The 26,209-nt window shown below is 47.6% G+C and overlaps 1 protein-coding gene across 3 annotated transcripts in view; it reads left to right on the top strand.

Moving 5' to 3' along the window:
* The window catches only part of LOC143975807 (receptor-type tyrosine-protein phosphatase kappa-like), a 228,823-nt gene extending 225,245 nt beyond the window's left edge, over positions 1-3,578 (top strand). For all 3 annotated transcript variants that reach the window (XM_077478356.1, XM_077478354.1, XM_077478355.1), the window contains one exon: positions 1,536-3,578. In XM_077478356.1, the coding sequence (XP_077334482.1) occupies positions 1,536-1,610 (75 nt within the window). In that variant the 3' untranslated portion in view covers positions 1,611-3,578. The remainder of the gene's footprint in view (positions 1-1,535) is intronic.
* The last annotated feature ends 22,631 nt before the right edge of the window (positions 3,579-26,209 follow it).

Genomic DNA, 26,209 nt, shown 5'->3' with positions numbered 1-26,209 from the left:
ATCTCTCTCTCTCTCTCTCTCTATATATATATATATATATATATATATATATATATATATATATAGAGAGAGAGAGAGAGAGAGAGATCTATTATTTATATATATATATATATATATATATATATATATATATATATATATATATATACTGTATTTTTTACAACCGAACACTCCTGTAAGACAGTCTAAACAAGTCCCAAATCCTCCAGTTACTATGTGATGTACAAGCCTTCCTACAGACTTGTGTATTAGCAATGCTGATAGCCACACCCCCTGCAGCTTTTTCTCCTCCCAAAGTAGCACAAGCAGTCAGGCTCCGCCTACATGAAAGTGACAACTGTGCTCAGGAGCAGTGCAGCATTGTTGCCACCTGAATACAGGAAGCTGCATTAGGTGAATATTTGGGGGAGCAATAAGAAAACGGAGATGTACTTATATTTACCCCCTTCCTGACCAGAGCACTTTTTGCGATTACGGCCCTGCGTCGCTTTAACTGACAATTGCGCGGTCGTGAGGCGCTGTACCCCAAACAAAATTGACGTCCTTTTTTTTTTTCCCCACAAATAGAGCTTTCTTTTGGTGGTATTTGATCACCTCCTGCGGTTTTACATTTTTTTGTGCTATAGACAAAAAAACAGCGACAGTTTTGAAAAAAAAAAAGCAATACGTTTTACTTTTTGCTATAATAAATATCCCCCAAAAAAATCTATAAAAAAAACGTCTTTCTCAGTTTAGGCCGATATGTATTCTTTTACATATTTTTGGTAAAAAAAAACAAAAAACGCAATAAGCGTATATTGATTGGTTTGCGCGAAAGTTATAGCGTCTACAAAGTAGGGGGTAGTTTTATGGCATTTTCATTATTATTATTTTTTTATTAGTAATGGCGGCGATCAGCAATTTTTATCGTGACTGTGACATTATGGCGGACACATCTGACACTTTTGACACTATTTTGGGACCATTGTCATTTATACAGCGATCACTGCTATACAAATGATTACTGTGTAAATGATGCTGGCAGGGAAGGGGTTAAACACTAGAGGGTGGTCAAGGGGTTAAGTGTGTCCTAGGGAGTGATTTTAACTGTGGAGGGGGGGGGGGGTGGGCTCACTACAATATTACAGCAATCACTGCTCCCGATGACAGGGAGCGGTCATTTCTGTCTGGTCACTAGGCAGAATGGGGAAATGCCTTGTTTAGATAGGCATCTCCCCGTTCTTCCGCTCCGTGACGGGACCCGCGGGCACGGAGTACGCGGCGCGTGCGCACACACAATGCCGTTATTTAAAGGGGACGTACTTGTATGCCCATTTGCCCAGATGTGCCATTGTGCCGACGTACATCATCGTGTGCTGGTCGCTATGTGGTTAAGAGACACAGGGCGTAGCTATATATATATATATATATATATATATATATTTTTTTTTTTTTTTAATGGGAGTCCAAAGTTCTACTTTAAAGTATCAATGGACCTATATGATATATTCAAAGCCCTGCTTACATTTCTGCAATGTCCATCTCTGTCTCTGCAGGAACAGTACTCCTTCTGCTACACGTTGGCTCAGAGTTATCTGGATTCGTTTGAAACATACGGGAACTTCAAATAAAAATAATAATCGAGACGCAGCCTTCTGGTGACGGGCCATATATTGCTATGAATGGAGGGACTTGATGCTGGACTGGGACACACAGGAACCAGGACCACCAACATTTCCGATTATGACCATAGCCGCGCATATCGCCTGTCCTGCTGCACAGGGTCTTCAGAATGGATGACAGGAACCTATCAGGGAGAGCAACAGGAAACTCCATGGGGGGGGGGGGGGTCATGAAAGAGAATGCCTACCTTTCTATTTCTGATCATTAGTTCCCCTCTTTTGGGCAACAAGAGTGCAATGGTGACGGTAAACTCTTTAAGTCCTGTGGCCAGGTACTTACCCATGCTGGAAAATGCCATAGGAAATGATGGCAGTGTCTACCAGGGGCCCTGCAAGGCTGTCAAGTATACTTATGGTCCTTGGGATGTTCACGGCTGGTGAATGCAGGATGAGCTTCATTGGCCAATTGCAGAATATGCCAATGTTATAGCAAGTTCTCCATCATGGTGATGTCGGGACGGTTCACAGACCTTTAGGTGGAAGCGTGGTGGTATATTAATGAAGTGCTGGGATAGGGAAGGGTTAGTAAGTGGCAGGATATCATTCCTGGCTCTCCGTTTTTTAGGTTGCACCTTGCACACACATTCCACGAAGAACTGATAGTTCACTATAGACAGATGAGTGGTAGAGGGAATGGGAAATGCCATGGTGCTGATGCCCAAAGAACTAAGTGATAATATGGCATGAAAAAATTTATTTGGGACTTCCAAACCTACATCAGCATATGCATACAGTACCATCAACTAAAATATACCAATAGAAGGTTTTTTTTTATTACTACTAAATCATAGATCACATATAAAAAACAAGGAGTCATCAAAAAACTTCCATTGGTATATTTTAGTTCAGTGGTCTCCAAACTGAGGTCTGGGGGCCAGATGTGGCCCCTTGTTTGCTTTTACCCAGCCCTTGGGGCACTATTTCATCCAATGATACCAACAATGGGACATATCGAGCAGCTCTCAGTTTCCAGTTTCACATGTTCTAGACTTAACGCGCATATATTTAATGCCTCCGCCCCTGAGGTAGTGGAGTGTATCCATCAACCGCGTCGGCATACCTTGATGCATTATGTTCCTTATAGACGGTTCAACGTGTTCTATTCATTCTGATCATACCGTACTATTTTGCTTTAAAGCGGAAGTAAACCCTCCTATCGTTTTCAGCCAAGGAAGCTGCCATCTTGGCCTCCCTTTAATCTTTAACTGCCAAGAAGCTGCACATGTGATCAGTTATGACACCAGCCATTGGATGGTTTGACAGTTTGGTTGAGAGCACAACCAATGTGACAGTTAACATTTCTGGCATGCCAGGGTTCTGCCATATAGTGTCCGGGCATCATATAGTGTCCGCCCTGTACTGAGCATGCGCAGTACAGAGCAGACGAGCTTCGGAAAACCTCCGAAGCTGAACGGCGCCTGCACCGTGAGTGGAGGTGGTAGACCCACCATCCAAGCGGACATAGGGTTGTGAATATTAGAGGGCCCCTCGCGGGCGCTTCGGGCTCAGACTCGCTGCACTCGGCTCTTTTATATTCCTACTCTATGTCCACTTGGATGGTGGGGATGGAACCTGGACTCACGGCGCAGGCGCCGTTCATCCTCGGCTATTTTCGGAATCTGTGTTGCTGTGTACTGCGCATGCGCAGTACGCAGCGGACACTTTTGGATGGAGGACCTTATATGATAGGACACCGGGAATGTAACTGTTTTTTCAAACTGTTAGATCGATGGGTTTACTTCCGCTTTAAGTGGTTTTATAACATGGAGGACAGTTGTCTCACACCACACATTGCAATGTGTTATGCTGCTATCATCGCTTCTGTGTAACATGTTATTGATATGTTCATATACTTATGTATGTACTAACTGTATTATATTGCTATCTACTGTTCAAGTTAATAAAACACATCCTTGAGCCATGTCGTACATACCTAATTTAAAGACCCAACCCCCCCTTTTTTTGTACAGTTATGGGGCACACTTCCTCCCAATGATACAGACGATGGGACACAATTCCTCCCAATGACACCAATGATGGGACACAATTTCCCCCAATGATACCAACAGTAGGGCCTAATGACACCAGTGATGGGGCTAGGTTCCTGACACTGACACCAGTGATGGGGCTAGGTTCCTGACACTGACACCAGTGATGGGGCTAGGTTCCTGACACTGACACCAGTGATGGGGCTAGGTTCCTGACACTGACACCAGTGATGGGGCTAGGTTCCTGACACTGACACCAGTGATGGGGCTAGGTTTCTCCCACTGACACCAGTGATGGGGCTAGGTTCCTGACACTGACACCAGTGATGGGGCTAGGTTCCTGACACTGACACCAGTGATGGGGCTAGGTTTCTCCCACTGACACCAGTGATGGGGATAGGTTCCTGACACTGACACCAATGATGGGGCTAGGTTCCTGACACTGACACCAGTGATGGGGCTAGGTTTCTTTCACTGACACCAGTGATGGGGCTAGGTTCCTGACACTGACACCAGTGATGGGGCTAGGTTTCTTTCACTGACACCAGTGATGGGGCTAGGTTCCTGACACTGACACCAGTGATGGGGCTAGGTTCCTGACACTGACACCAGTGATGGGGCTAGGTTCCTGACACTGACACCAGTGATGGGGCTAGGTTTCTCCCACTGACACCAGTGATGGGGATAGGTTCCTGACACTGACACCAGTGATGGGGCTAGGTTCCTGACACTGACACCAGTGATGGGGCTAGGTTCCTGACACTGACACCAGTGATGGGACTAGGTTTCTCCCACTGACACCAGTGATGGGGATAGGTTCCTTCCACTGACACCAGTGATGAGGCACAGTTCCTCCCACTGACACCAGTGATGAGGCACAGTTCCTCCCACTGACACTAGTGATGGGGCACAGTTCCTCCCACTGACACCAGTGATGGGGCTAGGTTCCTCCCACTGACACTAGTGATGGGGCTAGGTTCCTCCCACTGACACCAGTGATGGGGCTAGGTTCCTCCCACTGACACCAGTGATGGGGCTAGGTTTCTCCCACTGACACCAGTGATGGGGCTAGGTTCCTGACACTGACACCAGTGATGGGGCTAGGTTCCTGACACTGACACCAGTGATGGGGCTAGGTTCCTGACACTGACACCAGTGATGGGGCTAGGTTCCTGACACTGACACCAGTGATGGGGCTAGGTTCCTGACACTGACACCAGTGATGGGGCTAGGTTCCTGACACTGACACCAGTGATGGGGCTAGGTTTCTTTCACTGACACCAGTGATGGGGCTAGGTTCCTGACACTGACACCAGTGATGGGGCTAGGTTCCTGACACTGACACCAGTGATGGGGCTAGGTTTCTCCCACTGACACCAGTGATGGGGATAGGTTCCTGACACTGACACCAGTGATGAGGCACAGTTCCTTCCACTGACACCAGTGATGAGGCACAGTTCCTCCCACTGACACTAGTGATGGGGCACAGTTCCTCCCACTGACACCAGTGATGGGACTAGGTTTCTCCCACTGACACCAGTGATGGGGCTAGGTTCCTTCCACTGACACCAGTGATGGGGCTAGGTTCCTCCCACTGACACTAGTGATGGGGCTAGGTTCCTCCCACTGACACTAGTGATGGGGCTAGGTTCCTCCCACTGACACCAGTGATGGGGCTAGGTTCCTCCCACTGACACCAGTGATGGGGTGCAATTACTCCCACTGAAACAAACGATGGGACGTTAGTTTTCCCCCCAAAGGCCAGGACATTTTGTACTCCCAATGGCCACCACAGTCCGGCCATCATAAAGTCTGAAGCACAGTAAACTAGCCCTTTGTTTTGAAAGTTTGGAGACCCATGTTGTAGTTGATGGTGTGCATATACTGATGGCACTATGAAAGCTCCATATATACTTTTGAATGTAATATTGTAACTCATTAGGAATATGGTGTCCAAACTATAAAACCAATCTATTGGCATGCACTTGATAGCATAATACAGTTGGCTCTAAACGGAGGCCTGGGGGCCAGATGTGGCCCTTGGCTTGGCTTTATCTGGCCTTTGGAGCACAATTTCACCAACAGATGCCATCGGTGGGGCATAATTCCACCAAGTGACACCATCAATGGGGCACCATTATTCCCAACTGACAGCATCGGTGGGGCACTACTCTACCAATGATGGGGCATTGTTTATGCCCACTGATGCCAGGGGCATTTTCTACTCCCACTGGTCACAGCCCCCCTAAAGTCTGAAGGCAAGTAAACTGGCCCTTTGCTTAGAATGTTTGGAGACACCTGGTCTAATACAAAGGACTAGGTAGCAATGGCATTGGAAGATACTCCTAAATGTTGCCACTAAAGAAGATTTCACCAACAGCTTAAAACTGAAAAGAAAAACTTGGAAAGAGGAAAGCTACAGCCAGCAACCAGTGTAAAGCCCCATACAAACAGACCAATTATTATTTATTTTTTTCTGATAGACTCTAGATGAGTTAGAACCTCTGTCAGGTCCCAATGCCATTGGTGTCCCTGTAGAAGAGATTGCCCCCTCACTTCCTTTTTTTTTATTAAATACAATTTTTAACCAAAACCTTTTTATTTAGTATAGCAACATGCACATACAAATTGACAGGTAAGTGAAACATCATCATGTATGAAGACAGTAAAATTCACATTGAGGCGGTCCGTAGGACCTTCCCTTCTAGACAGGAAGAATAAAGACTTCAACCAGAGTCTCCTGTAATCCAATACTTCTGCTTTTGTTTGTTTTTTTAAATTTTTTTTATTAACTATATACATAAAAACCATGGGCAAAGATATATAGAGTATATTACTCTAAAACCCCCCTCAGTTATATCAGTGCGTTAAGCCTGTACCCTCACCCTCTGATGAGCCCTATCAACATGAAACAAATAAAGGCCAATGTCTCTGTATACTTTCACCTTTCACTGATCCACGTCATCCCCCAATGTCTCCTTTGAGTCAACCCACCACAACCAGACCTTCCTAAACTTCTTGGGAGCTCCCCTGGCCTCGTACGTCATACGGTAGAGAAGGACGTCCGCATTCAACCACATCCCTAACGTCAGTTGTTTCCTATAGATCCACCTCCTAGCTATGACTTTCCGAATCCCAAAATATAGGACCCTAAAGCCGCGTACACACGTAGCCGTCTGTCCGACGTACTTAGTCTGGCGGACTTCCGGCCAGACTGTCCGTCGGACTTTCCGACTTTCCGAACGGGCTACTTGCCCACACACGGCACTTTTTCAGCGGACTAATACGGCGTACTAAGTCCCATTCACCTGTGAAAAAAAGTACAAAAAAAACACAACACAGGGTTAAAATATTTTATTGCACAGCTCCTGGGGTCTTCCGTCTTCGGGGGTCTTCTCGCCGGACTCCTCCGCTATCTTCTTGTAGCTCTTTTGCTAGCGGAGGAGCCCGGCTTTCTTCCTCGCTGCCGGCCTCTTCTTCCGACTTCGGGGGTCTTGTCCCCCTCTTCGGTTCTTCTGCCAGGCCACCGCGCCTTCTTCTAGCTCTTTTACAGGCGGTGGCCCGGTCTTCTGTCGCCGCCGCCGCCTTCCGTTCTTCTGTTCTTGTCTTCTTCTTCTTCAGATGTTGCCTCGCCGAGTCCTCCGCTCACAATGACGGGGAGCGGGCACGCAGCGACTTATATAGGGACAAGGGGCGGGGTCTTCGGTGGATGTCACATGGGTGGATGTCACATGGTGACCCCGCCCCCTTACGATGTCACAGTCCCGGAGGATGCTGGGACTGTCGCCATGTGACATCAACCCATGTGACATCCACCCATGTGACATCCACCGAAGACCCCGCCCCTTGTCCCTATATAAGTCGCCGCGTGCCTGCTCCCCGTCATTGTGAGCGGAGGATTCGGCGAGGCAACATCTGAAGAAGAAGAAGACAAGAACAGAAGAACGGAAGGCGGCGGCAGCGGTGACAGAAGACCGGGCCACTGCCTGTAAAAGAGCTAGAAGAAGGCGCGGTGGCCCAGCAGAAGAACCGAAGAGGGGGACAAGACCCCCGAAGTCGGAAGAAGAGGCCGCGGCGAGGAAGAAAGCCAGGCTCCTCCGCTAGCAAAAGAGCTACAAGTCCGGCGAGAAGACCCCCGAAGACGGAAGACCCCCGGAGCTGTGCAATAAAATATTTTAACCCTGTGTTGTGTTTTTTTTGTACTTTTTTTTACAGGTGAATGGGTAGGGGTACATTGTACCCCATACTCATTCACATAGGGTGTGGGGCCGGGATCCAGGGGCCCCCTTATTAAAGGGGGCTCCCGGATTCCGATAAGCCCCCCGCCCGCAGACCCCGACAACCAACGGCCAGGGTTGTCGGGAAGAGGCCCTTGTCCTCATCAACATGGGGACAAGGTGCTTTGGGCACCCCCCATGTTGAGGGCACGCGGCCTGGTACGGCTCAGGAGGGGGGGGCGCTCGCTCGCCCCTCCTTTCCTGACCGGCCGGGTAGCGTGCTCGGACAAGGGTCTGTTGTGGACTTGGGGGGGACCCCCACGCCGATTTTTTTCGGCGTTGGGGTTCCCCTTTATGTCCATACCAGGTGACGGGGCCAGCGGCATCTCCTTCGCGGGCCCCGCCTACCTGCAGACCCGCTCTAAATGAGCGGACTTTTCTCCGCGCGGGAAAAGTCCGCTCATTTCAAAAGTACGGACTGGCACTCACACGGCCGGAATGTCCGCCGAAATGCGAGTCCGGCGGGAAGATTGGAGTGCAACACTACCTTCTAAGTCCGCCGTACTTTCGGGTCAAAAAAGTATGCCGGAGGCTACACACGGGGGGATTGTCTGGCGGACTTGAGTTTGCCGGACTTTTCCAGCCGCTTGTTTGATCGTGTGTACGCGGCATAAGGAACAGCTTGGTGTGCACATCCAACTTCTCTTGGTCAACAATTCCCAGGAGGCATCTCCAGGGGGAACATATATTATTAGGTTGGTCAAATTTATCTGCTATAAATTCAGTCACCATAGACCACAAAGATCGCACATTGGCGCATTCCCACACCATGCGACTAAATGTTCCTTCTGCTCCCCAGACATTTGTGGCAAACAGCAGAGTCTTTTTTTATGCATACGAAATAATCAGACCGGTGTATAATACAATTGGTGGAGGTACCTAGCCCCCACACTTCCTACTCTGTCAAGTATTTGGATAGGAAGAGAGGAGCACCTGGTATCTGGAGTGATGCCAAACTTGATGGAAGGATTACAATTGTCTGTTGAAACGGACAGTTCATATATAGTCCCAAAGGAAATTCCCGGGAAAGTATTCAAAGAATCTTCTAATGCCGCATACACACGATCAGACTATCCGCCGGACTTTCCGATCGAGCGGACTTGTCCACACACGCCCACACATGACCGGACTTTTCTGGCAGACAATCCGCCGGACTATGGCGGGGGACTGCCGGACTTTTGAAATGAACAGACTTAGGCCGCGTACACACGGGCGGATTGTCTGGCCAACTAAGTTCGTCAGACAATCCGACAGACAGTCCGTTCAAAATTTGCATGAACGGACTTGACCACACACGATGAGCAGACAGTCCGCTGAAAGCGTGCGTGATGACGTGCACAGCACGTACGACGGGACTAGAAAAACGATGTCCTATACACTGCAATGCAACCTTCGGCCGTGTAAATCCTTTCTGAGCATGCGCCATACTTAGTCCGTCCAACTTGCCTACACACGAGCGGACTGTCCGCTGAAACCAAGTTTGGACGGACAAAACCAAGTTTGAACAGACTGTCTTACGGAAATTCCGTAAGACTTTGTTCGTCAGATTGTCCGCTGAAAAAGTCTGCTGAAGCCCACACACGAGCGGATTGTCCGCTGAAACACGGTTCAGCGGACTAAGTTGGACAGACAATCCGCCCGTGTGTACGCAGCCTTACCCACACACGGAGTAAAGTCTGTTGATTTTGAACGGGGCTCCAGGTAGACGGAACTAGCGAAGGAAGTAAACGTCGCCGCCTCCATTGGCGAGATTGACACCTCGCTAGCCCCGTCACCTGGAATGGATTTAAAGGGGAACCCCAACGCCGAAAAAACGGCGTGGGGGTCCCCCCAAAGTCCATACCAGACCCTTATCCGAACACGCAGCCCGGCCGGTCAGGAAATGGGGTGGAGATGAGCGAGCGCCCCCCTCCTGAATAGTACCTGGCCGCGTGCCCTCAACGTGGGGAGTTCTTTGGGGAAGGGGGGCCCTGCGGCCCCCTCACCCCAAAGCACCTTGTCCCCTTGTTGATGAGGACAAGGGCCTCTTCCCGACAACCCTGGCCGTTGGTTTTTTAACGTCAGCGGGCGGGGGGTTTATCAGAATCCGGGAGCCCCCTTTAATAAGGGGACCCCCAGATCCCGCCCCCCCCCCCCCACCCTATGTGAATGTGTATGGGGTACGATGTATCCCTACCCATTCACCTGGGGGAAAAAGTATAAATAAAAAAACACACAACACAGGTTTTTAAAGTACTTTATTAGTCAGCTCCGGGGGTCTTCTTCCATCTTCGGGGGTCTTCTCACCAGGCACCTCCACTATCTTCTGCTCTTTTACTAGCTCTTTTACTAGCGGAGGAGCCCGGCTTTCTCCTTCGTCGCCATCCGGGGGTCTTCTTCCGACTACGGGGGTCTTGTCCCGCTCTTCGCTTCTTCTTGCCGGGCCTCTGCTTTCTTCTTCCAGCTCTTTAACTAGCATTGGCCCAGTCTTGTCGCTGTCGCCGCCTTCTTCTTCTTCCTTTTTCTTCTCTTCTTCCGATGTTGAATTTTTGAGTCAAGACCGCCAGACTTTTGGGAAGAAAAAGACCGCCGGAGCCCACACACGGGCCAAGTCCGCCGGATGGTCCGATCGTGTGAACGCGGCATTAGAGGTATTAATCCAATAGCTGTAGGGAACACCCAGTGTGAGCCTTCACCATTCACACCAAACTAACTCACCAGAAATAATGGCTGATCATATGCAGATCAAGCCAACGTGTTTTGGGGGATTATGACTCCCCCTCCTTTAGGGCTCTTGTTTTGTTATCACAAAACACTATATTATTTTTGGTTATTTTGACTGTAAAGTAGTGATGGCCGAACGGTTCGCCCGGCGGTCGTTTCGCGGCGAATTTCCGACTTTCGCCGTCCGCGGGTTCGAACGCCTTTTTCCGTCGTTCGCCCCGGCGGACTTACGTGTTTAATGTATACAAGAACTTTAACCTTTCGTGACACGTTTATCATGTGTTACAGGACAACCAATTGAGACATGACAGCTCATGGACACTTGGACATTCCCCCTAACCTATAAATACACCCGATCCGGTGGCCATTTTACATTCTTTCTTCTGTCACTGTAGGGAAAGGATCCTGTGTGGAGTAGGGACAGAGAAAACGCTAGCTATTTGGTACACAAAAGTTCTTTTCAGGACTGGTATAGGTGTTAGGTCAGCAGCCTGAGTTTCTTTTGTCAGTTTAGATAAAGGGACAGAGCGCTGTATGCTGCTATTTTAGGGACAGCTCAGCCAGATTAGTCTTTCTTCATCATCATCATCATCATCATCATTAGCTGTTACTATCAGGTCCACAAAAGAGCTGTTCCAGCTAATCGTTCCAGCCTACTCTTTTTTGCCAATTTGTATAGGGACAGGCAGGAAGCAGTGTGTCAGGCAGTGAGGATAATTTTAAAGACTTGCTGTTACTATTAGTTCCACAAAGGTTCTTTTCAGGACTGGTATCAGTGGTACGGTAATAGGCTTGTACACGTATAATATTCTTTCTTCCAAATATAGAAAGAATATTATACTTGACTGCTGCCCTTCTGCTGCAGTCTGCTAATCATTCACAACTCACTTGTTCCACAAAGCTCTTTATCAGGACTGGTAACTTGGTCTGTCTAGGGTGCTACGGTACATAGGCTTGGGTGCGGTACAGTCTGCTGTTCTGTAAGGACCGCTATCGGTCCACAATACATAGGGTTGCCGTGCACTACTGCTGACCGCTGCCCTATACTGCAGCAGTCCTTCATTGGTATAGGGACTGACGTACAGTCTGCTAATCACTAACACACAACCTGCTTGGTCCACAAAAGTTCTTATAAGGACTGGTAACTTGGTATAGGGTGCTACGGTACATAGGCCTGAGTGCGTTACAGTCTGCTGTTCTGTAAGGACCGCTATCGGTCCACAATACATAGGGTTGCCGTGCACTACTGCTGACCGCTGCCCTATACTGCAGCAGTCCTTCAGCGGTATAGGGACTGACGCACAGTCTGCTAAACACTAACACACAACCTGCTTGGTCCACAAAAGTTTTTATAAGGACTGGTAACTTGGTATAGGGTGCTACGGTACATAGGCCTGAGTGCAGTACAGTCTGCTGTTCTGTAAGGACCGCTATCGGTCCACAATACATAGGGTTGCCGTGCACTACTGCTGACCGCTGCCCTATACTGCAGCAGTCCTTCATTGGTATAGGGACTGACGTACAGTCTGCTAATCACTAACACACAACCTGCTTGGTCCACAAAAGTTCTTATAAGGACTGGTAACTTGGTATAGGGTGCTACGGTACATAGGCCTGAGTGCGTTACAGTCTGCTGTTCTGTAAGGACCGCTATCGGTCCACAATACATAGGGTTGCCGTGCACTACTGCTGACCGCTGCCCTATACTGCAGCAGTCCTTCATTGGTATAGGGACTGACGTACAGTCTGCTAATCACTAACACACAACCTGCTTGTTCCACAAAAGTTCTTATAAGGACTGGTAACTTGGTATAGGGTGCTACGGTACATAGGCCTGAGTGCGTTACAGTCTGCTGTTCTGTAAGGACCGCTATCGGTCCACAATACATAGGGTTGCCGTGCACTACTGCTGACCGCTGCCCTATACTGCAGCAGTCCTTCATTGGTATAGGGACTGACGTACAGTCTGCTAATCACTAACACACAACCTGCTTGGTCCACAAAAGTTCTTATAAGGACTGGTAACTTGGTATAGGGTGCTACGGTACATAGGCCTGAGTGCGTTACAGTCTGCTGTTCTGTAAGGACCGCTATCGGTCCACAATACATAGGGTTGCCGTGCACTACTGCTGACCGCTGCCCTATACTGCAGCAGTCCTTCAGCGGTATAGGGACTGACGCACAGTCTGCTAAACACTAACACACAACCTGCTTGGTCCACAAAAGTTTTTATAAGGACTGGTAACTTGGTATAGGGTGCTACGGTACATAGGCCTGAGTGCGTTACAGTCTGCTGTTCTGTAAGGACCGCTATCGGTCCACAATACATAGGGTTGCCGTGCACTACTGCTGACCGCTGCCCTATACTGCAGCAGTCCTTCATTGGTATAGGGACTGACGTACAGTCTGCTAATCACTAACACACAACCTGCTTGGTCCACAAAAGTTCTTATAAGGACTGGTAACTTGGTATAGGGTGCTACGGTACATAGGCCTGAGTGCAGTACAGTCTGCTGTTCTGTAAGGACCGCTATCGGTCCACAATACATAGGGTTGCCGTGCACTACTGCTGACCGCTGCCCTATACTGCAGCAGTCCTTCAGCGGTATAGGGACTGACGCACAGTCTGCTAAACACTAACACACAACCTGCTTGGTCCACAAAAGTTTTTATAAGGACTGGTAACTTGGTATAGGGTGCTACGGTACATAGGCCTGAGTGCAGTACAGTCTGCTGTTCTGTAAGGACCGCTATCGGTCCACAATACATAGGGTTGCCGTGCACTACTGCTGACCGCTGCCCTATACTGCAGCAGTCCTTCATTGGTATAGGGACTGACGTACAGTCTGCTAATCACTAACACACAACCTGCTTGTTCCACAAAAGTTCTTATAAGGACTGGTAACTTGGTATAGGGTGCTACGGTACATAGGCTTGAGTGCGGTACAGTCTGCTGTTCTGTAAGGACCGCTATCGGTCCACAATAGATAGGGTTGACGTGCACCACTGCTGACCGCTGCCCTATACTGCAGCAGTCCTTCAGCGGTATAGGGACTGACGCACAGTCTGCTAAACACTAACACACAACCTGCTTGGTCCACAAAAGTTTTTATAAGGACTGGTAACTTGGTATAGGGTGCTACGGTACATAGGCCTGAGTGCGTTACAGTCTGCTGTTCTGTAAGGACCGCTATCGGTCCACAATACATAGGGTTGCCGTGCACTACTGCTGACCGCTGCCCTATACTGCAGCAGTCCTTCATTGGTATAGGGACTGACGTACAGTCTGCTAATCACTAACACACAACCTGCTTGGTCCACAAAAGTTCTTATAAGGACTGGTAACTTGGTATAGGGTGCTACGGTACATAGGCCTGAGTGCGTTACAGTCTGCTGTTCTGTAAGGACCGCTATCGGTCCACAATACATAGGGTTGCCGTGCACTACTGCTGACCGCTGCCCTATACTGCAGCAGTCCTTCAGCGGTATAGGGACTGACGCACAGTCTGCTAAACACTAACACACAACCTGCTTGGTCCACAAAAGTTCTTATAAGGACTGGTAACTTGGTATAGGGTGCTACGGTACATAGGCTTGAGTGCGGTACAGTCTGCTGTTCTGTAAGGACCGCTATCGGTCCACAATAGATAGGGTTGACGTGCACCACTGCTGACCGCTGCCCTATACTGCAGCAGTCCTTCAGCGGTATAGGGACTGACGTACAGTCTGCTAAACACTAATACACAACCTGCTTGGTCCACAAAAGTTCTTATAAGGACTGGTAACTTGGTATAGGGTGCTACGGTACATAGGCTTGAGTGCGGTACAGTCTGCTGTTCTGTAAGGACCGCTATAGGTCCACAATAGATAGGGTTGACGTGCACCACTGCTGACCGCTCACCTATACTGCAGCAGTCCTTCAGCGGTATAGGGACTAAGAGTTTTGTCACAGGGTCATTTAAAAAATGACATGCAGAGGAAGAGGCAGGCCCTTCCGCAGGGGTGGTAGGGGTAGGGCAGGAGCAACAGGCTTGAGCCAAAGTGGGAAGTTGCAGAAGGTGCGTTCAATTACTTTAAAGGATGCACCAGACTTGGTTGAGTGGCTCGCTCAGCCTTACTCTTCTGCACCCTCCTCATCCTCTCGATCTGCACCCTCTTCTTCACTCTCTGCTATGTGCACCCCCAAAGACACTACCACCAACAACACGACCACCACCACCACCACCACATACCTTCCGCTTGAGTCACTGGAATTATTTTCCGATCCATATCAAGAGGACATTTCTGATGCGCAGCCACTCTTGGTATTGGATCAGGAAGAGGAGGTAGCAACAAGCGCTACTCAGCAGTCTGACGCCAGTACCCAGATCAGCCCAAGGAGGAGGTTGGTCCCCGGTGTTGCTGCCTACTCTACTTATAGCGGTGGGGAAGGTGACGTTGATGATGACGTGTCTAGTGATGTCACGTGGGTGCCCACAAGAGAGGAAGAGGAGGGGAGTTCAGAGGGAGATATGGACCAGCAGATAGGGAGGAGAAGCAGCAATGACTTACATTGCACAGCAGGGACAAAGCAGACTGCAAATGTATCAGGAGCGAGTCATCGACCATGTACGGTCACATCTGGCGCTCCCAGGACACCGGCACATGGCTCCGCAGTGTGGGCTTTTTTTAACGTGTCCGCTGCTGACAATAGCGTTGCCATCTGCAATCTTTGCAGTCAACGCGTTAGTCGCGGTAAGCCCAATACTCACCTAGGGACGACCGCCTTAAGAAGGCACATGAGCAGCCATCACCGAGCCCAGTGGGAGCAACGGAACACACAAAGCCACACTGCAGGCTCTCACCGTCCAGCCTCGTCTTCTACTTCTCCTTCTCCTCTCTCCTCACAATTGTCCTCCACTCCACCTTCCATCACGCCAAGCTCACATTTTTCTGCAAAAAGGCAGGCTTCCGTGGGCCTAATGTTTGAGCGTAAAAAAATGATGACGCCGGATAACCCTCTTGCCCAACGGTTGGCGGCTGGCTTGTCAGAACTCATAGCCCGCCAACTACTGCCATATAAACTGGTGGACTCGGAGGCCTTTCGCAAATTTGTGGCCATTGGAACACCACAATGGAAGGTCCCAGGAAGGAAGTATTTCTCAGAGAAGGGCATCCCAGAGCTATATGGCCATGTTCAGCGGCAAGTGAATGTATCTCTGGCACACAGTGTCGGTGCCAAGATACATCTGACCACAGACACGTGGTCTAGCAAACACGGGCAGGGAAGGTATATCAGTTTTACTGCCCACTGGGTGAACCTTCTGACGGCCGTCAAGCATGTAACCCGTGGCACCCGTGTAGATTTGGTTTTACCGCCACGGATTGCATGCAGGCCTGACTCTTCTTCTCCTCCTCCTACTCCATCCTCCTCCCTCTCCTCCTCAGCTGCCTCCTCCTTTTCCGCTGCTAGCGTCTCTTCCACTGCACCGCCCAAGCTCCCCAGAACCTATTCCACATGCCAGGTGAGACGTTGCCATGCCGTGCTGCGTCTGTTGTGCCTGGAAGCAAAGAGCCACACTGGCCCGGCACTCCTTTCAGCTTTGCGTTCACAGGCAGATGAGTGGCTAACACCGCTCAATTTGACAGTTGGTAAAGTGGTGTGTGACAACGGTGCCAATCTGCTTAGCGCATTGAAACAGGGCAAAATCACGCACGTGCCGTGCATGGCACACGTCTTAAACTTGGTCGTGCAGCGATTCCTTGTCAAATACCCTGGGGTCCAGGACATCTTGCGGCAGGCAAGGAAAATCTCGGCCCATTTCAGAAGATCTTACACGGCCATGGCTCGCCTTGCTGACATTCAGCGGCGACACCATCTGCCGGTCAGACGTCTTATTTGCGATTGCCCGACGCGATGGAACTCAACCTTCTATATGCTTGATAGGCTGCTCCAGCAGAAACGTGCAGTTAACGTCTACCTGTATGAACTCTGCGAAAGAAACGGTTCTGGGGAGCTGGGTTTTTTTTCACCGCGCCAGTGGCTGCTCATGCGCGACACATGCAGACTTCTGCGGCCATTTGAGGAGATCACCAAACTGGTCAGTCGCAGCCATGGCGCCATCAGTGACATGGTACCTTATGCCTTCTTTCTGGAGCGTGCATTGCGTCGTGTCATTGATCAGGCTGTGGAGGAGCAGGAGCGGGAAGATGAGGAAGTCGCAATGCTGGATGAATTCCCAGGGGGGGCTACTCTATCTGAGACAAGTCAACAACAGGAGTCTGATGAGGAGTCAGAGGAGGATGGTGCCGGGGCGGATGAGCAGGAGCAAGAAGAGCATGCTTTAAACCTTTCTGGGATCCCTGTTGTGCGAGGATGGGGAGAGGAGAATGAAGAGGACGACATTATCCTGGATGATGAGCAGGAGCCAGGCCACCACACCGCTTCCACTTTAGTGCAAATGGGGGCCTTCATGCTCCAGTGTTTTAATAGGGACCCCCGTATAAAAAGCATGAGGGTCAAGGACCAGTACTGGGTGGCAACGTACTTAGACCCCCGGTACAAACACAAAATGGCGGAAATGTTACCGCCGTCGCAGAGGGCTGTCAGAATGCAGCACTTCCAGGCCTTGCTTCGAGAAATGCTGCATTCTGCTTTTGCGTGCGCTGGCAGAGGAGCAATTCCCACTCCCAGAGAAGGATTTGCGGGTACCAATCCAACAGCGCCTGCAAGAAGAGGCCGGTTTGAAGATGTGTTGGTGACTTCGGATATGAGGTCATTCTTTCAGCCGACCCATCGACAGGTGTCATCCGGATCCAGCATCAGGGAACGCCTAGACCGTCAGGTGTCCGACTACATTGGGTTAACGGCCGATGTGGACGCTCTGAGGAGTGATGAACCCCTAGACTACTGGGTGGGCAGGCTTGACCTCTGGCCAGAGCTTGCCCAATTTGCAATCGAACTGTTGGCTTGCCCCTCATCCAGTGTCCTGTCCGAAAGGACGTTCAGCGCAGCAGGGGGGATTGTGACCGATAAGCGTACTCGCCTAGCTCACCACAGTGTTAACTACCTCACATTTCTAAAAATGAATGAGGCATGGATCTCGGAGGAATTCAACACATGTGATCAGTAGACCATGTATATGTCTATAAACAATTTTTGGAATCAAGCACACAGACCTTCTTAATTCATTTGGCTCACTTCCCTGACCCAAAAAAGCACACCGTACTATATGCCCCTACCCTCCTCTTTGAAGAGGTTGAGCGGTGTCATATTTCTACTGGGGCTGCTTATTATGAGGGGTTCCCACCATCCCTGTGCTGTGCTGACTTCCTCCTGGGTGTTCTTATTATGAGGGGCTCCCACCATCCCTGTGCTGTGCTGACTTCCTCCTGGGGGTTCTTATTATGAGGGGATCACACCATCCCTGTGCTGTGCTGACTTCCTCCTGGGGCTGCTTACGGTGCTGCTGTCAGCGCTGTATGTCACGGAGCTGCTGTCAGCGCTGTATGTCACGGAGCTGCTGTCAGCGCTGTATGTCACGGAGCTGCTGTCAGCGCTGTATGTCACGGAGCTGCTGTCAGCGCTGTATGTCACGGAGCTGCTGTCAGCGCTGTATGTCACGGAGCTGCTGTCAGCGCTGTATGTCACGGAGCTGCTGTCAGCGCTGTATGTCACGGAGCTGCTGTCAGCGCTGTATGTCACGGAGCTGCTGTCAGCGCTGTATGTCACGGTGCTGCTGTCAGCGCTGTATGTCACGGAGCTGCTGTCAGCGCTGTATGTCACGGAGCTGCTGTCAGTGCTGTATGTCACGGAGCTGCTGTCAGCGCTGTATGTCACGGAGCTGCTGTCAGCGCTGTATGTCACGGAGCTGCTGTCAGCGCTGTATGTCACGGTGCTGCTGTCAGCGCTGTATGTCACGGAGCTGCTGTCAGCGCTGTATGTCACGGAGCTGCTGTCAGCGCTGTATGTCACGGAGCTGCTGTCAGCGCTGTATGTCACGGAGCTGCTGTCAGCGCTGTATGTCACGGAGCTGCTGTCAGCGCTGTATGTCACGGTGCTGATGTCAGTGCTCTGTATTACGGTGCTGCTGTCAGTGCTCTGTATCTCCTGCACCCTCTTGTTTGCCTACCCTGGTCCCTGACCTTCCCTCTCCTCCATTGCCTTCATTAGCTCCATAGTCCTGAATTGTCAGAACAATTTCCCAAATAAAAAAAAAATGCTTGTAGTTATCGATCCCAAATTCACCTCATACATGTATTATGCTATTGTCCAGGTGGTGGGACTACGTGCTACCCCCTAATAATTACCCCGTGGCCGCAAATTCGACCTAAAGGTTTGCGAAATTCGCCTCCCATTGAAGTCAATGGAGCCCGCGGCGAACGGTCGTTTTCGCGAACGTTTGTGTCCGTTCGCGTTTCGCGTTCGCGAAACGTCCCGTCGGAAGTTCGTCCATCACTACTGTAAAGTACAGTTACTATTGGTACGTGTAGATGGAGGAGGATGGGCTCCGTGGCTACCTCTGCATAACTCTAGCCAACATTTGCTCTCACATGAAGGTACATCGGTACCACCGTAAGCCCACCCTTCTCCGTCTACATGTACCAACAGACCTGAAGAAGGGGAGGCTTATCCCCCTGTGACGGAACCAATCCCACACTCCGATTGAGTGCTTCCGTCAGTATACCGCTTCCTAAGTCTGAATATAGATATCAGATATTCCAACCGCTCACAAGCACAAAACAAGACGACACTTGCTTAGCTGCTCAACATGGACTCATTTATTAGAACCAAAAAGACAAGTATTTATAATACAGTAGAAGACTAAAACCCAACCTAATTAGCATGAGCTAATTATCTAATCATTGACCCAGACTAGTTGTCTGCGAGATAAGACTTTTCAGGGTAAGACTTTGTCTCCTAGCTCACTGATTGACTATTCAATACACATTACCATAAACATAAACACAGGGTTAATTAGCACAACCAACAATGTGTGAAATATTCTTACAAGCCAGACTAGACTCATTTACACAACAGACAGGTGGCTGGAGTTGATGACATTTAGCATCTAACAGTTTGTGTCCCAACAGTGTGATTCACTCTATTGTTAATATGGCAAATAAATATCCAGAGTCTTTGTGTCTTGGGGGGTGGCGGGGGGACATGGATCTGAATCCAAGTAACACCACCTCAGGGGTCCCCAGGCATACAGCTCACAAAGAGCACCGTTTCCCCAAATGCCAGGGCCCATAATCGCAAGGCAAGAGGCTGGCATTCTGTCCCCTCCAATAGCCTCTGTCCCGGCTAGGTCTGTCACCCCCCCCTCTCAAACTGTACACTCATTATTTTCAATAAACAATTGTAATCCTTCCATCAAGTATTTCTGGACACCAGGAGCTCATCTCTTCCTAAACAAATATCTTACCCACTGAGGCAAAATCGTAGATGTCCCAGTAAGGCAGAGCAGCCCAAGCCTCCAAAAGGGAGTTAAACACCACCACCCATCCACGGAACCACCTAATATCGACTAATGCCCCACACACACACCATCAGATTTTCTGCTGATTTTTTTCCTTCAGGTTTACCAAAACCAAGTAGTGCAAGGGCCTGCCTGAATGCATACACATTGCAACTCCTAAGGTTTGACCTCATATTATATGGTTTTGGCAAATCTGAAGGAAAAACTCAGCAAAAAAACTGATAGTGTGTATGGGGCTTTAGAATAACTTAATCAGTCCATCGTTCAGTCTGCAGCTCAAACCAATCTCTACTCTGTCAAGTGGACAGGAAGTGAGGGTATTCTCTTAACCACTTGCCGACTGCTGCACGCCGATATACATCGGCACAATGGCAGCGGCGGGTAAATGGGCATACCTGTACATCCCCTTTAATTGGCGGGGCTAGTGGGCACGTGCGGCCGCGTGCAGTGTGACCGTGCCCATGGGACCCACAGATTCGATGTCCGCTGGTGTCCCGGTGATCGTGTCACGGAGCCACAGAACGGGGAGGTGCCTATGTAAACAAGGCATTTCCCCATTCTGCAATCGGGAGCAGTGATCGCTGTCATGTTAGTGGTTGCCCGCCCACCCCCCCCCTACAGTTAGAATCACTCCCTAGGACACATTTAACCCCTTGATCGCCCCCTAGTGTTTAACTCCTTCCCTGCCAGTGTCATTTACACCATAATCAGTGCATTTTTATAGCACTGGTCACTGTATAAATGACAAAGGTCCTAAAATAGTGTCAAAAGTGTCCGATGTATTCGCCATAATGTCGCAGTCACGATAAAAAAAAAAATTGCAGATCGCCGCCATTACTAATAAAAAAAAATGAATAATAAAAATGCCATAAAACTATCCCATATTTTGTAGACACTATAACTTTTGCGCAAACCAATCAATATACGCTTATTGCGACTTTTTTTTTGTACCAAAATTATGTAGAAGAATACGTATCGGCCTAAACTGAGGAAAAAGATTTAGTTTTTTTTATATATATTTTTGGGGATATTTATTATAGCAAAAAGTAAAAAAATATTGCTTTTTTTTCAAAATTGTAACTCTTTTTTTGTTTATAGCACAAAAACTAAAAACCGCAGAGGTGATCAAATACCACCAGAAGAAAGCTCTATTTGTGAGGAAAAAAGTACGTTGCACCCAAACAAAATTGATGTACTTTTTTCCTCACAAATAGAGCTTTCTTCTGGTGAATTGTCAGTTAAAGCGACGCAGTGCCGAATCGCAAAATCTGCTCTAGTCATGAAGGGGGTAAAATCTTCCGGGGCTGAATCGGTTAAACTAAAAAACACAGACAACAGAAAAAAGTTGACAAAAGATTTATACTTTCCCCTCAATATTCAAAATAATAATGCAAAAAATAAATAAAAATAATTGACTGGAATTGAGTTTTAGGCTGGGTTCACACTGCTGCGGGGGGAGATCCGGATGTGATTCGCACCGCAAATCACATCCGATCTCCGTAGCGATGCGAGTTCAGCCATACAGATAGCATGGCTGAATTCGCATCGGTCCCGCAGCAAACTCGCACAGGACCCTTTTTTTGGTCCGCAACAGAATCGGATCGCATGGGGATCACACCATGCGATCCGATTCCTGTGCGAGTCGGCAGATCGCACTGCGATATGCGGACGGATCTGGGGGTGTCATTAACATATCATTGACACTCCCAGCCGTCCGCATAGGGCAGTGTGAACTGCTGGCGGGAGTAATGCAATGCGGGAAAACGCCGCGGATTTGCGGCGTTCCCGCATCGCAGCGGTGTGAACCCGGCCTTAAGCTAATAAAATATTATTTTACCAAGGTCTCAAGCAGCACCCTATTGGAACTGACAGTTATCCCCAACACCTTAATAAGTGGCTTGTCGGAAATTAATTTTACAGCCAATATACCTCCGAAAAAGATATTAATAATAATTTAGGGTTTTGTGATAAACACAGCTGACCTGTGCATTGATGTCTTTATTGAACTGATAAATCTAATTGAAAAAAAAAATACATTTTATATTTTTATATTACAGTCATTATGCATTTTTGTCCATTCTGAAGTTTCCTCTCACTTTAACCACTTGACCTTCAGAACGATTTACCCCCCCCCCCCCATTCATGACCAGGCCATTTTTTGCTATTCAGCACTGCGCTACTTTAACTGGTAATTGGTACAACGCTGTACACAAATTACATTTATACCTCCCCCCCCCCACACACACACACAAATAGAGCTATTTGATCACTGCTGTTTTTTTTTTTTTTTTTACGAAAAAAAAAGCAACGAAAATGTTGAAAAAAAAGATATTTTATACCTTCTATAAAACATATCCAATAAAATCAAATGTCTCTTTATACATTTAGGCTTGGTTCACATATGAGCCCTAGCAGGGGTCCGGCGCATCCTCGTTCACCGTGTCAGGTCCAATTTCAGCACAAATTCTGGGCTGTATTCGGACCTGAAACGGACCAAAAGACGCACAGCGTTTTTTTTTTTTTTGTGCAAAAACGCACGCCGGACCCGCTGCGGAGATATGTGAACCTAGAGAGCCGGTCAAAATCTCCTGCTATTGCGAAATGTATGCGGGGATCCCACATCCAATTCGCAATGGTGTGAACCCGGCCTTAGACCAAAAAGGTATTCTGCTACATTAAAAAAAATCCCAATAAGTGTATATTAATTGTTTTGTGTGAAAGTTATAGAGCCTACAAACTATGCCATGTGTATATATATATATATATATATATATATATATATATATATATATATATATATATATATATATATATATATATATATGGAAAAATGGTGTGAAGGCCAGACGGCGCGGCTATCGTTCTGGGAGAGCATCATATGACGTCCTCCCATTTAAACAGGGAATGCGCGCGATCGTGCGCGCGCATCCCTGTTCCTTCGGTGGCGGCGTGTCATGGAGACACCGCTCGCCACCAAGGGGGTTTGAACAGCCATTGGGTATGGCTGTTTACCACGTGATCGGCCATGATGATGTCCGGGGCGATCACAGGTGGTACCGCCCCACTTTGCACGGCGCATGCGCGCAATCGGGAACGCACTGCCCGTGCACGTCGGTGGCGGCGTGTTCCGGGGGAACACTGCTCGTCACCAACGGTGGTAAACAGCCATTGGCCGGCAGCTGTTTACCACATGATCGGCTGTGATCCTTTCACAGCCAATCACTAAATGTAAACAAACCGCGGTAACGAGATGTTACCGGGTTCTCCTCCTCACACCGATCGTTATGTATCGTTACGTATCTCGTTACCGAGTACCTGTCACAGTCCATCTAAGTACCCGAGTACCTGTCCCAGTCCATCAGAGTACCTGAATACCTGTCACAGTCCATCTGAGTACCCAAGTACCTGTCACAGTCCATCTGAGTACCCGAGTACCTGAATACCTGTCACAGTCCATCTGAGTACAGAGTACCTGAATACCTGTCACAGTCCATCTGAGTACAGAGTACCTGAGTACCTGTCACCGCCCTTCATAGTACCCGAATACCAGTCACCAGCTCATCAGAGTACCCGAGTACCTATATGTAACCCATCAAAGTACCAGAGTACCGTCACCAGGCCATCAGAGTACCCGAGTACCTGTCACCAGCCCATCAGAGTACCCGAGTACCTGTCACCAGCCCATGTCTCATAGAATATACGTTGGGGTGTTTGCTTTCCAAAATGGGGTCATTTTGGGGGTAATTCCACTGTCCTGGTGCTTAAGGAACTTCAAAGTGTGTTGGGTAGGAATGAAATGAGATGTGTCATTTATGCTCCTAGAACGCCTGAAGGCCTTCAATGTTCGGCCTCTCTATGTGACCAGGCTGTGTAAAAGTCCTACACATGTGGTATCGCCATACTCAGGAGGAGAATGTGTTTTGGGGTGTAATTTTTGCTATATACATGCTATATGTTAGAAATATCTTATAAATTGACAACTTTGTGTAAAAAAAAATGCGTTTTCATTTTTTTCCACATTTCCCATAAACTTCTGGAAAAAAAACGAACCGTTCAAAAGACTCATTATGCCTCATAGATTATACGTTGGGGTGTCTGCTTTCCAAAATCATTTTGTGGGCAATTCCATTGTCCTGGTACTCCAGGGCCTTCAAAATTGTAATAGGTGGTTGTGAAATGAGATGCGTCATTTTTGCTCGTAGAACGTCTGAAGGTGCCACTTCAATGTTGGTCCTCTGTATGTGGCCATGCTGTGTAAAAGTGGTATCGCCGTACTCGGGAAGAGTAGCAGAATGTATTTTGGGGTGTAATTTGTTGTATGCATATGCTGTGTGTGAGAAATAACCTGATAATATGACAATTTTGTAAAAAAAAAAAAAAATCATCATTTTGCAAAGAATTTTGGGAAAAAAATGACAACTTAAAAAAAACTCACCATACTTTCTAAAAAGGGGTCATTTGGGGGGTATTTGTACTTTCCTGACTTGTTAGTGTCTCAAGAAATGAGGTACACCTGATGTACTGAAGGCCTGATCAGATGTGATCAATTTTCAGTGATTGGCACCATAGTTTGTAGACTCCATAACTTTCACAAAGACCAAATAATATACACTAATGTGGGTTATTTTTACCAAAGATAGGTAGCGGTATAAATTTTGCCCAAAATTTATGAAGAAAAATTTGTAATTAGCTAAATTTTATGACAGAAACAAAGAAAAAGGCATATTTTTCACAAAATTTACGATTTTTTTTTTTATTTAGCACAAAAAATAAAAAAACTCACTAGTGATTAAATACCACTAAAATAAAGCTCTATTTGTGTGGAAAAAAGGACGCAAGTTTCATATGGGTACAGTGTTGGATGACTGAGTAATTGTCATTTAAACTGTGAGAGAGCGCTGAAAGCTGAAAATTGGTCTGGTCAGAAAGGGGGTGTAAGTGCCCGGTATTGAGGTTGTTGTGCTTTTTAAGGAATTTTCCCGCACAATATTTCCTAAGTAATTTTTAACGAAGATATTTTTAAGATACAGAATCAGTCTATATGACACAGTCTATATATGTGAAACTTATTCACGGAGACGAGTGATCATACAAAATAGCTACATTTATTGGTTGACAGAAAACAAATATTTACATGAAATATTAAAATACAGATTGCATTACTTGATCATTTTGACAATTTCTGGGAACACCCTCAAACTGGGCGTAGTAGTACCTTGGACACAATTATCACCATTATCATTTCTCGGTAGAATCAATAACCTTTTGATAATTGACAATTAAACAGAATGTCTGTATTTCACACATCCAACCGTTACTATACTGCAGGTAAGTAAGTGGTTAACAATGTGAAATAAATTAGACATTTGTTTGTCAATAAAATTGGCATCTATGCAAAAAGAAATGTATGAAAAATTTAATTTAGAGAAAAATCTAAAAGGCGGTTATTGATTCGGGAGAAGTATTTCAATAATAGAATATTCAAAAACATCAATATTTAAAAGAACATAAAATAGATGATAAACATATATTTACCCATTTCCAATATGGCTATTAGTGTGGAGTATTAGTTACCAGGAATTTTAAGATGGCTGCCGTGGCTTCAACATTCCAAGGAGCAGGGATCTTCATGAATGTAAAATGTGTATTCATGCATGTCTTCCAGTGTCCCTTCTCAGGGGGGGTCCCTAAGCTTCCCCCTGACTCTCTCCCCCCAGCTCTCCTCCGAGCTTCCTTCCCTTTCTCCATCTTTCTAGTTTCTTAAATATCCTCTTAAACAAAAGGATTATAAAATTATACTAAGTTCTGCCCAGAGGGTATGTGTTCCCCCCTCATTGGCCGGCAGACTTAATGGTTAGCTTTCCCGGGAGTCTCGTGATTTTAAGGTAATAGCACCTTCCACCACCAGGTGTCTTCACCTGTGTTTGGTGTTTTATTTCTTTAAGTTAATATTTTTCTATTTCTGTAATGTGCGCTCGTTATTTATATATGTTCTAACGAATATATTTTGAGTGTTCACGAATTATGGCATAATATAAAATACTCCTTAACATAAAGTTCAATAATCACTTGCATAAATTGTTGATATATATGTATATCAATGTATATCTGTTAATCTT

Source organism: Lithobates pipiens, unplaced genomic scaffold (genome assembly GCF_037356315.1).
Source record: "Lithobates pipiens isolate NorthernLeopardFrog02 unplaced genomic scaffold, aLitPip1_a1.2 Scaffold_13, whole genome shotgun sequence".
NCBI classification, from domain to species: domain Eukaryota; kingdom Metazoa; phylum Chordata; class Amphibia; order Anura; family Ranidae; genus Lithobates; species Lithobates pipiens.
This window is presented reverse-complemented; position numbering and strand designations above follow the sequence as displayed.